We start from the raw sequence: 12,201 nt of genomic DNA on the forward strand, positions 1-12,201 counted from the left end.
AAACTGACACGGACACACAGACAGACGCACAAACCCTCTTTATAAACACATACATCAATAATTTTTACAATCTAAAGTCCCACTCCAATTATCTTTTCACTTATTTTAGTGTTTCCAGTGGTCTCTATATTATGATTATGTTGTTTATAGACAAATCAAATAACCTGTGTTGTTTTTTAGGACATAGTTTTTGCTGAGCAACAGTAAGTCATTAGAAATTCACCTCAGAGTAGTGGGCGAGAGCATTTGCGCAGTGGAGCAAGTGGAGCAAATAAGCTATTTTTTCAAAAGGCTTTTTTTTCAGCTGCTCCTTATTCACAACAATTTGGATAATATTGAAATGCAATTTTAAGTTATTTCTATGTCCTCCATCATCATAAAATTCTACAAGAACATGTTAAAAACACCAAAAATAAAATGTTCATTGGAGTGGATCTTTAAGTAGCCTCCACTTTGTCTGACTATGCCACTTTTCTATCACATTTTGTTGTAAAAGATCATTTGATTTAGCTAAATAAATGAAAATAGCTGACTTTATCTTACTTGTAAGTGTTTAAAAAAACATTTTTTAATCCCCATCCAGTCACAAGCAATGGTCCCAACCTCAAATCATTAATTCAGTCTCAATAGTCAGAAATGCACACAACCTGTTTTACAAATACACTTGTGGGGCGAAGGCAGGGTACACCCTGGACAGTTCACCGGTCTGGTCTGTCCCAGGGTCACAATCACACACCCATTCACACTCACAGACAATTTAGAGTTGCCAATTGACCTATGAAGAATGTTTTTGGACGGTGGGAGGAAGCCGGAGAGAACCCATGCATGCACGGGGAGAACATGCAAACTCCACTCAGAAAGGTCCCCCATTGATGTTCTGTTTCAGGTCCCCCAACCAGGACTTGTGACTTGTGCCAGGACTTGTGCCACCATGCAGCCCAGAGTTTGACGCTCTGATTCACAATTGTAACTTTCTGCAAACATGCAATATAAATTTGGAAATGCACACGTGCATTCGTTCACATTCTGCAATTCGCATGATCTGAGTTCATATTACAAGTGTACCTAAAAATCATGTTTGTGAAGCATCTATAGTGCATTTCTGAAACATTTATGGTGAATTTGTGAAACATATATCGTGTTTTTGTGAAACAGTGTGTATATTTGCGATAAACACTTATTGTGCATGTGTGAAACACAACATGCGTGTGTATAAAACTTAGGGTGGGTATTTGTGAAACTTGTATGCATTTCCAAATTTTAATTGCAGGTTTGCATAAAATTTGTTGTGAATCAGAGCGTGTGTTTTTGTGAAACAGGTTATGTGCATTTCTGATTATTGAGACTAAATTATTTTCATAAAATCATGACATCTTTCTTATTCAAAAGACTTGGAACGTTTTCCCAAAGAAGACCATTGCATTGCATCTTAATGGGTGGTGTGATGTCAGTAGACTTTGCAATCAATTTCCAAACTACATTGACACTTGTGCAGTTTTTTCACCACCATTTCAAAAATGTTGTGCTTACTGTTTGTAGCAGTGGAGAGATGGACTCATCGTATGAACTACTCCAATAATCTACATGCACACCGAGGTCACCTTAAATTCAACTTCAAAGTTGACAACTTCTACTATATCTTCAGTCAAAGACACTATGTTTATGTACTAATAAATCAAAAATTACACAGTAAGAGTACACAAATCTCTGTCAGGAGATAGCGTTGCTGTGTGTATTACTATTATTTTAGTAGTTATACATAATTAGCGCAGATAAGGGGTTTTATTATGAAAAAAACAGAAAGCAGAACATGTTCGATTGGCCGTTATTCATGTCAATCAAGTGACATAATTTACGATAAGGATGATGATTCGTAATGAGCACCCTTGTTCTAAATCAGGGGTCGGTAACCGGCGGCTCCAGAGCCGCATGCGGCTCTGTCATACTTGTGCTGCGGCTCTCTGTGTTTTTGTAAAATAAACATTATGTTCTAAGATTGTCGTGGTGCCTTTGACACCGTCAGGTAGTGCGAGCGAGCAGGAGGAAGAGAGCAGCGTGAACGCAGAGTCTGTTATGGCATGGAAAGTTTTTCTAGAAAGACAGTCAGTGGCGATCTCGTAGGGGACACATGAACGCCCCCAAAAAAGCCTTCTTTTCCCCATAGACTAAAACCTCCTATTTCTGCATAAAATTAATTACATTTGCTTTAGGGCGCCCCTACGATCCTGTCACCTCGCTGTTACGATGACTGTGTAGAACACACTGGAGCCCCCTTCCAGCTTGCACGCGGGGGAAAACAACGAACAGGTAAAGAGGCGGGGCTTAAGCGGGGCTTAAACTCACCGCTTACGATTCCAGACCTGCAACAAACAAACAGCTGCTTTTTTAACAAAAAAATAGTCATACATAAAATTAATATAATTTATTGGGTTTACTGGATTTAAAGAAAAAAAAATTAGAAAGGAGTCTGCATCAAAATGAGTTTGTTTCCATCATCTCACTTATCTTTGGGTGTTTGACAGACAGAAAAGTCTATTCAAGGTTGTGGAAAATGGACAAAAGATCAAATGAAACATCACACTCATAGATAATAAAAATAATTAAAATAAATAATTAAATAAATTATAATTAAATAACAACATTTTGAATCAATTCAAGTATTGCCAAATGAACTATCGCAATACATCGTCACCTACCTAGAGTTGCGGCTCCCTGTGCTTTCATCTCAGTGGGAAACTGATCCAAATGGCTCTTTGAGAGGTACAGGTTGCCGACCCCTGTTCTTAATCGACCAGGTCCACTGTAAGTTTACAGTGTTACCTCATTTATCGCAGGGGTTACATTGTAAAAAGACCCCATGATAAGTGAAATTCATGAAGTACACTTGAAGCACACTTTATACACTTTTCTCAGACAGACGTGAACATTTTTAAACTTAAAGCTTAATCCTCTGTAAAAAGAAAATCAGTCCACTGTTATAGGATGAAAACAAAAATCTGATGATGATGGAAAATGTATGCAATTATGGCAAACTGAACACATTCTATACAGGAGACTCGACACAGAGGGGATTGATTGACAAGGACAAAAAACAATCGATCAGGATGCAGAAAACAGTGCACTGGACAGACAAAAAAAGCAGGCAAAGTTGCACAAAAAAAAATCACCAACACAAAATCGAGAATAGTGCACCATTACATAGCGAGGGGAACACTTTACAGACAACCTTAGACAGCTAAAAAGGATACAGGTGAATTTAAAAAATTAAAACTTTTTCTTCCGAGGTCGTTTATTGGTGGCATCCCCAGATAAACCTGCAGTGACTTAAGGCCGTGTCACACTGCCACTACATCAATTTTGCGCATTTTTTATGTATTTGGTCTTTCGTGATACATGCGTGATATACCTAATTAAAAGTCTTTCTTGTGTTTGTTATTCATTGATGGGAGAAGATGTCCATCAAGGGTAAGGGGGTCAAAGGGTTTCAGCCGGTGGGTCTTAATATGAATTCGTTTTTTAACTGGTCAAAATCTTTGGTCGATTAAGAATAATGCAGTTTGTGTGTATTTTATGAATATCTTATACGCAATTAATATATAAATCTTACATAAATGTTCGTAATTTTTGCGAGATGCAGATGCAAATTTTTGACTTAACCACGACCATTCAATGTATGTTCTTGAATGTCTAGATTACTTTTTGCGCAAGTTAACGTGGTTCATTCATGATACATCGGTGAAAATTTCAGACTACAGCGTATGACCAAATTTCCTTTGTGCAATATACGCATAACGTACGTAGTGACATGGCCTTTACATTGACTTTTTTAAACCATAACATTACTTCTGGCCTCAACTTTCCTTTTTTGTTGACTATAAACAAATTACAAATTTTAAAACAAAGCTCAAACATAAAGATTGTTTTTTTTTTTTACTATATAAATCATCTTGAAGCATGAGCAGCAGGTTTTACAGATGAAGAAGCAGCAGCTGATTTTCTTTTTGTACCCAATATGTTTTGATGTAAAAAAAAAGTATCCTCAGAAAAGCCACTTTATGGTTTCTCAACCATTTAATTGACTTACCCCTTTTGTGTTAGTTAATGATGAGGTAATTATTTATTCTAAAAAGTCGGCGAAGCGTGTCGGAGTAAAACATTTGCTCGAACAGGGATAAGTACATGCAGAATCAGGAGCTCTCTGCTCACTTACAAGAGAAGAAAGTATTTGAGCCGTTCAGGGATCAGCTCATTTGAATGGAGATACTATTTTCAGTGTGTGATCTTCAAATTGAATGGAATTTTTACCCCAAATGTATACACTGAGGCTCTTTCTTTTGATCAAAAGATTTCCTTTTTGTCCAACAAAAGTTCATATTTGACAATTACTTTGATGGTATTGAATATAGTTTGCACGTTCCTTTTTTTGTAGTAAAATGAATAAGTTCTTGCTTACCTTCAAAGCAGATTTTGGGGGCTGATGTCCCGCACCGCTTATTGTTTTTTTGTGCTGCAATTTAAATGCAAGTTCCCTCAGGATTAACCCTTGTGCCATCTTAGATGGCCCCACCCTTACTTGGACGTGTTATTCCTACCATGACAAAGGTGGATAAAGGTAGAAAGATACTTAATCCACGGACACCAGTGAAGATCACAAATCATTGAAGAAAAAAGGTTCAGAGCACTGTCTAGTGGGTCTAGATGACCCAACTCCCAACGTTAAAGTGCCTAAGATAGCACAAGGGTTAATAATGTAGTCTGTCTGTCTGTCAAATTATGTTTGGTTTCGGGGCTGCGGCTCATGTTTGAAAACATGATGTAAAGATTCATTTCCATTCTTTAGTTATCTATTATTTTTCTTCTGCTTTTGCGAATTGGAATGAGCATCCTTTGTCTTTTTAAAGCCAGGAGAAATAGGTTATTCGCTCATCTCCTCAGGCAGCTGGCTTCTCATGATCTTCACAACCTCAACTTTTCTTGTCTTGACCACAACCATCCCTCCTGCCTTAAAGTTAAACACTTTCAGAGGTAAAGTGAAGTGCTTAAACTTCTGCTCGATCTGCAGATTTTTCCAAAATTGCGATGCTGAGTCATGGTTCATACTTTACTTACACATTAAAGTAGTCATTATTTAAAGCAACTGCAGTCTAGGAGGCCATGGTTCAGTTCTTTCCAATTAATACGCTTGTATGCATCAGCATTAATGGACTGAGTGTTGGTGTAAAGATCACTGTTCGGACAATCGACATAATCAGTTAGGACAGTCCTACCTGGCATGCTGTCCAGAAGTGGTTGTTACATCGCAGCGTAAGTCTTATGCCTTAGTTACAACTACTCTTACATGTAGATAAAGGCTGTTTGCAGGTAAAAAACAGTCATATCTGTACAAGGAACGCAGGTGACTCGTACAAAATGCCTAGGTCCTAGATGAGTCCCTGAGCTCATAGAGCAAAAATGCTGTAGTGCACGAAAGGTTGTAGTGAACATGTAAGGGAAGGTAAGCTGCAGACTTGTACGGATTTGTCTTTTTTTTTTCAACCACCCAAACCCTGCGTACTGGTCACGTATGACCAACTTGAGTCCACGCATTATGCACAAAATGTATGTAATGGCTGTGTGACATGGCCTATAAGAAAAGCACAGATGTGTCTTGCAGTTCCCCTGTAGGATCATGTGACCACCCCATTAAAATGGAATGTACCATTGTCATGCTTGTGTAAGTGTCACATTTTGTATTGATAGTGAAAGTTACATGCACTGATGACGCATGGCGCCCCTTACACAGCAATCCAGTCGTTGCTAACGCGTGCACCCTGGCTCCTTACTGACCGCGTACAATGCTACACTGGTGTGCACATGATTTCCCTCAACAAGCAAGGCTGCACACAAGGGATGGGTGCGTATCTATCACTTGAATAGCTAATGGGCTTCCTGTACAGTGCACCTGCATATAACCTACTTCCCCCTTACTTAACCTTGCATGTTGCTTAGGTGTTCACTACAACCTGACACCCTCAGCATGTACATAGAAAAAACTGCATGAACATTTTCGCCTTACTGACTGACATGTATTGGCACCTGTGTGCTCTGCACAGATTAGCCCATTTTTCATCCACAGACCACCTGTATGGGCAGTTGTGTCTAAAGCTTAAGGAGCCAGTGAGCACACCTCACTAATGACTGGAGTGTAGCATAAGTGAGGGCATCACCTGTACGTCATCAGTGCTCGTAACTTATATTATCCTCAAAAATACTTCACAATACACTTACACACAACATCCGTACATTTCATTTTCACGACATCTCTTTAGGTGGCTGCACGAGCCTAAAGGAAACTGAAAGACACACCTGCACTCCTCTTAAGATGTGACTGCTCCTGTCTACAACCTTCCACTGGCTCGGACAACCCAAAAACATGCAGGATCCATACAAGTCAACGCCCTATACGTGACTAAGGCTTTAGCGAGAGCTTGCAAGGCAGCCAAAGCAAAGCTAAAGTAGGGACCATCTTTCTGTTAATAGCCCATGCCAGGTGTGGTGAGGGTTAAAACAGCTGACCAAAAAAAAACCAACCAAAAACTCCTCCCTAAGCCCCAACATCTGTGAGTTAAACTTTTTTTGACAGTGGGGAGCATCCTTACTTGATCCAAGGAGGAGGTAATGTGAATTACTGTTTTGACATAACGACTAATCCGGCTGATTATTACAGACACATGCAGCCCGCTCACAATAAAAAAAGCTTATCACAGCAGGAGCCATCAAGAAAAATGATATCCATATGATTACTGCACGACGTGGACCATGTTTGACCTTCTGTGTGTTTGTTTTTCAAATGATGATTTCTGGTTCAACTTGGTTTTAGTATTCACCAACATCAGCATGTTTATATTGGCTCTGTCTGTGCCTGTCAGCCAGGGTCAGGGCTTCTCTCATGAGATCCGACTCACCCAGGGTGGTCTTTGCTTGAGTTCAGTTTAAATCACCATCATTTTTCTTCATGTGACATTAATTTAGCTTCAGCAACTCAATGAAGCTTTTTGATGCACAGTAATTGCAGAGCACATTCTACAAGAAGTCAATTTGAGATTTGCATGAAGAACGGCGGCGTGTCATGGTGGAAGAGTTTTGCAATAAAGAGACAAGCCAATGAAAAAGAGATACTGGGCCCGGCTTTGGATCAGAAGGCACCCATGCGAGGGCATGAAACACAAATGGGAAAATAATGACACAGACAAGCAAAAACTTTGACAAAACTATCACAGACCCAAAACTATGTGAAGATAGATTAAAGGGAAATACAGTGGCTGTTCCCCCTGGAAAGGGGACCCTCATTTCATTCAGGTATGTTTGTTGCTCTTGACATCAGATAAATGTCCTTCATAGTGGATAATGGATGTCAGCATTGTTAATTGATGTTGGACATTCATTATGTCACAATTATCTAGGCAGTGCAGGGTGACTAATGGGTTTGAACTTAGAAAACACTTTTTTTCTAAATTACCTCGGATGTCATTGTTTGGTTTAGATGGTACATTTCAAAATGTTTGGAAGGTAAAGGTGAACAAGTAGAGCACATTCCTGTTACCAGGAGTCATAACAGAGTCATGTCATAAAACAGCCGATTGTTCACTTTGGTATTCTGTTGTCCTCCCACACAGTTTTCAGGAAAAGCTGTTAGACTAGTATGAGTATTATGCTTACCCAGCTGCTAAGCAAAATGTTTGCCATGTATAGATGTGATGTAGGAAGTCTAAACTCTATACCTGCTTATTCATGAAGCTTGCTCACAAAGAAGCTTTTTCTTTGAATCTTCAGTTCAGTTTTTAGCCAAGGCTGTCTTTAAAATGCTTCACTAACAATGCCAAAAAACATAAAATATTTAATATATATATATATATATATATATATATATATATATATATATATATATATATATATATATATATATATATATATATATATATATATATAATAAATCATCTAATGAAATGGTTACGGTATAACGGGGTGGGAATGTATAAGTTCGCTTCCTTCCACTCCCTTTCAAGGAATATTTATTAATATGTCTAATTATCCTCAGTTTGATAGGTCATTGTATGAATGTATAACAGATTGTATTGTTTTTGTGTACTATTATTATTTGATTGCCTGAAATAAACCATTTCAAATCAAATCAAAAATAAGAGGGCTGAGCAGTGGTGTAGTGGAGTAGTAAAAAGGCCCTGATTTGAATCTAAGCCGGGTCCTTTCTATGTGCAGTCTGCATGTTCTCCTTGTGCATGTGTGGGTTTTCTCTGAGCACTCCTGATTCCTCCCACAGTCCAAAAACATGCTTTATAGCTAATTGGTATCTCTAAAATGTCTCTAAGTTTGAATGCAAGTGAGTGTGTAGCCCTGCAATGGACTGGTCAACTGTTTAGACTGTACGCTGCTTTTCCCCAACAATGGCTAGGATAGACTCCAGAAACCCCTTAACCCCCAAAACTACCCGGTATTGTAAAAATGTTCATGCATGACCAGTATCCCTTTTTGGACCTCACCAAGAAGCCTGGGAGTTGGTTTTTACTTATTTTTATTTTGTACTATCAACTGCCCCCCCCCATCTCCCCCATTCTAACCTGTTATCCCCCATCTCTAACATCCCACTCTATATCTCTCTCTTGTTTTCTTTCGTCCAGTCCAACAAGGAATGCATACACATATAATTATCATAAATAAAGCTTAGCCTCAAAAACAAAAGGGGTTTGTTCAGCTATTGGACAGGACAAGTTTAAAAAGTTCATGCATATTGTTTCTATGGGCATTGTGTAGGCAACAGGTGGTAGTGAACACTTAAATAGCCTGCAAGGGTAAATAAGGGGGATGTAGTTGAGACGGAGGCATGTCGTATGGATTTTTTGATATTTTTATCAAACCCTGCGCACTGTGCAGGGAGCCCGTTAGTGCTGTTCAAGCGCTTGACCTTTGTGCATCCCCTGTTCGAAATGAAGATATTAATCAACCAGGGTTTAGTTTGTGTGGGCATCCTACTGAGGTTCTACTGGCACGTACGTAAAACGTGCACACCCCGTGTGTGCAACATTATGAATGGTCAGTAAGGAGCCAATGCACGCACCTTACTATCTATTGGAGAACTGCGTAAAGATCACTGTACAACACCATCACTAAAACATCACAAGTGTGTGTAACTTACATTATAAATACTTCACAATACACTTACCACACGCACTACATTGGGATGTTACATTTTCATGGCATCCTTTGAGGTGGCCGTACCTACCTTAATGGAACTGCAAGATGCAGCCCCTCTTGTCTATGACCCTCCACGAGCTCAGTCACCCCAAAAACCTGCAGCACACATACAGGTAAACCCCCGTACTGGTTCATGTCACTAAGTCATGAGTCAGCTTGCAAGAAATTGTATTTGACTCAGCTTTCATAAGTATTCTTTCCAATTTTTTAAGGCACTGTGTAAAATTTTATTGAAGATGCAGTGCGATTGTGTGAGACCTTTTATTGATCAGTTATGAAGGAAGTAGACGGAACATAGCTTGTCACAGCAAAGTAGGCCAACATCCCCATGCCCCCCATAAAAATCCCCTAGCATTTGGAAGCATAATTACACAGTGATAGCAGGAAATTTCAAATATAAATGTCAACAACAGGTCCTGTTCATTGCAGTTGCAGTTTCATCTTTTTTTTAGGTCCGAGAGTGAAATATCACAGTGGATTTTGCATAATTGCACCTATAGGTCAGCTCTAGCAAACAGCTGATGTTTGACATTTAATTGTGACTGTGCAACCAAAAGAAGTAGAAGTGCTACAGCCAGCAGATGATTTTAAATCCAATCTTGTTTTTGACATTGTAACTGACTGGAGGTTGGAGTTTGGTGGGGGAAAAAAGAATTTCAAAACCAAATTATGTCTAATAAAATGTCTCAGCAGTAATTAAGCCATTACCTCTAATATGTTTCCCTGAGCCCAGCTGTGTCCCTGCTCAGACCGGTTAAGATCATCTGTCATCCACTCAAGGAGTAACCTAATTCCCTCAGGTGGCATATACAGACTGCCCACTGAGCCCATATAACCACTCCTGCGGTGGTTTGTAAAAGAAAAAACGAAGCTAAAATTGATGACCTAATACAGTCTAAATGCCAGGACAGAAGACAATTAATCCTGTCTCACATAAAGACGTCCCTGTGCAATCTTCATCTCCTTGAACAGAAGCTGCCGGGTCCGTCTGTGAAGTCACGATGTAAGAGTCGTGCATAGATGCAGGGAGAGAAAGCTTCTGTTCCTAATTCTCTTCATTAATCACCTGTCTGCCGAACATCCTCCAGAGAAAAGCACCCCTGGTCCATTCCAAAGTGATTACAGTACTTGAAGGAACGCTTGGCGCTGCAAATGCTCATAAGTAGCCATTTTATACCTCTCCTGGCTTTCCTTTTTTGTTTCCATCATGATAGTTTTCATGTCCTCCAGAGCCCCTAACATCACGTTTTCCTTTTAAGACTCTTCTACTATGCGGGTGTCTCTCTTCTTCAGCTTTGTTGTCAGCACCCTCTCTTTTTACTTATTCCATATACACTTTTTATTTTTTTTATTTTTCCTGGGCACACATCCATTTGGCATTCAGCGTGGGATAAATAAATTATAACCTCTAAAATCAATGCCCAGTGCGTGATTTTGCCTGCAGACTTAGAGCCTGCCACCGTGCTTGAGTAATGCCGGGAGGGCTTAAGCACAAACATTTCAGGAGTGCAGGAGCTAAGATTATATTCTTCTCCTCCTCCAATTTTTATTTAATCTGCTCAGTGTTCTCAAACTATTTGTTTGTTGTGTGTTTCATGACATCTGGTCATTGCTGCAAAGACTTCTGAAGGTTTCAAGGTGTCATTTGAGTGTGCCGGGGAATATATATCTTAAAATTTGAAATCCCGTCAGCGAGAGGTGATGGAGGCAAACTGTGTGCGGATGTTGGCTTTAAAGATTTATTGGTCTGTCTGATGCATGACGCCTTTACTTTTTATTGTCTATCTTTAGTTATGGCAAGTCCAAGCTAACATAAAATATACAGTATACTTTCATACGTGTGAATCAAGCGGCTCCTCCAGCTGGATTGTACCCAACACACATCACTTGATTAATGACCTGTTTTTCTTTCTCTGTTCCCAGATGGAGATGATACCCGAGCCAGATCCTGATGATGAAGGGACAAAAATAAGTGTAAGCTGAAAACTGAGCAAACTGGTCATTTTGGAATGTTTTCCATTGTGACGGGGCTTCATTCGGAGCAAATACAACTGCCACTGATTTCCCTGAATAACACACCTTCCGCCAAAGAATGGAGCTAATCAGTGAAATCAGCAGCAGCTTATTATTGCTGTCAGAGTGGTTCCCATCCCATACGCTGCCGACTATTATGCCCCTTTTTGCTGGCACTCTGTACGAGCGCAGTGCACCACATGGCCCTTCGATGACTGATCTCACTACAGTCATTAAAGATGTCTTGTGTATGGGGAAAGTTCTGGGTTTGAGGCCCCGCTAAGTTGTAAATGCTACTAAAGTAGAGAGCAGGGGAATTATATTTAAGTGCTATCAGGTCCGGATGTCTGATTTTTTGTCATGGGAAGCGGCTCCATTTCTGTAGTAATTGACTGATGGCATCAAATACAGAAGTTTGTCTCACCTCAAAAGCTGTAACACATGCTGTTCCAGGTGCAGAAAAGAATTAATTTTCGTTACCTTCCAAAATTTTTAAAGACTGTAGTTTTACCTTGATGGTCACCTTTGACTTGTGCATTTCTATCAGTGATGATTTCTATTCATCGTTCATATCCCTGCAAACCCAACTTGGTTTACAAAAGAATTGACATTCTAGTTTTTAATGTTAGAAAAAAGGGGCTGCATTGTGGTGCAGTTTCTCCCCCAGTGAAAAGGCCCTTGTTCAAATCCCAGCTGGGTCCTTTCTGTGTGGGGTTTACACGTTCTCCTTGTACATGTGTGGGTTTTCTCTGAGAACTCTAGTTTCCTCCCACAATTAAAAAAAACGTTTCATAGGCAAAGCGAAAATTGTCCCTAGGTGTGAATCTGAATGAGTGTGCCAGTGACAGACTGTCAACCCGTCCAAGGTGTACCTCACCTTCACCCAACAGTAGCAGGGATAGGCTCCATCAACCCCAGGACCCTGAAAGTGATTCAGCA

At 39.7% G+C, this 12,201-nt stretch overlaps 1 protein-coding gene across 1 annotated transcript in view; it reads left to right on the forward strand.

Annotated features, from left to right (window-relative positions):
• The window catches only part of LOC101163312, a 135,859-nt gene that overhangs the window by 89,094 nt on the left and 34,564 nt on the right, over positions 1–12,201 (forward strand). Inside the window, exon 3 of the mRNA XM_023950428.1 lies at positions 11,173–11,223. Coding sequence (XP_023806196.1) covers positions 11,173–11,223 — 51 coding nt within the window. The remainder of the gene's footprint in view (positions 1–11,172; positions 11,224–12,201) is intronic.

The sequence above is a fragment of the Oryzias latipes genome, chromosome 20 (genome assembly GCF_002234675.1).
Source record: "Oryzias latipes chromosome 20, ASM223467v1".
Lineage (NCBI taxonomy): Eukaryota > Metazoa > Chordata > Actinopteri > Beloniformes > Adrianichthyidae > Oryzias > Oryzias latipes.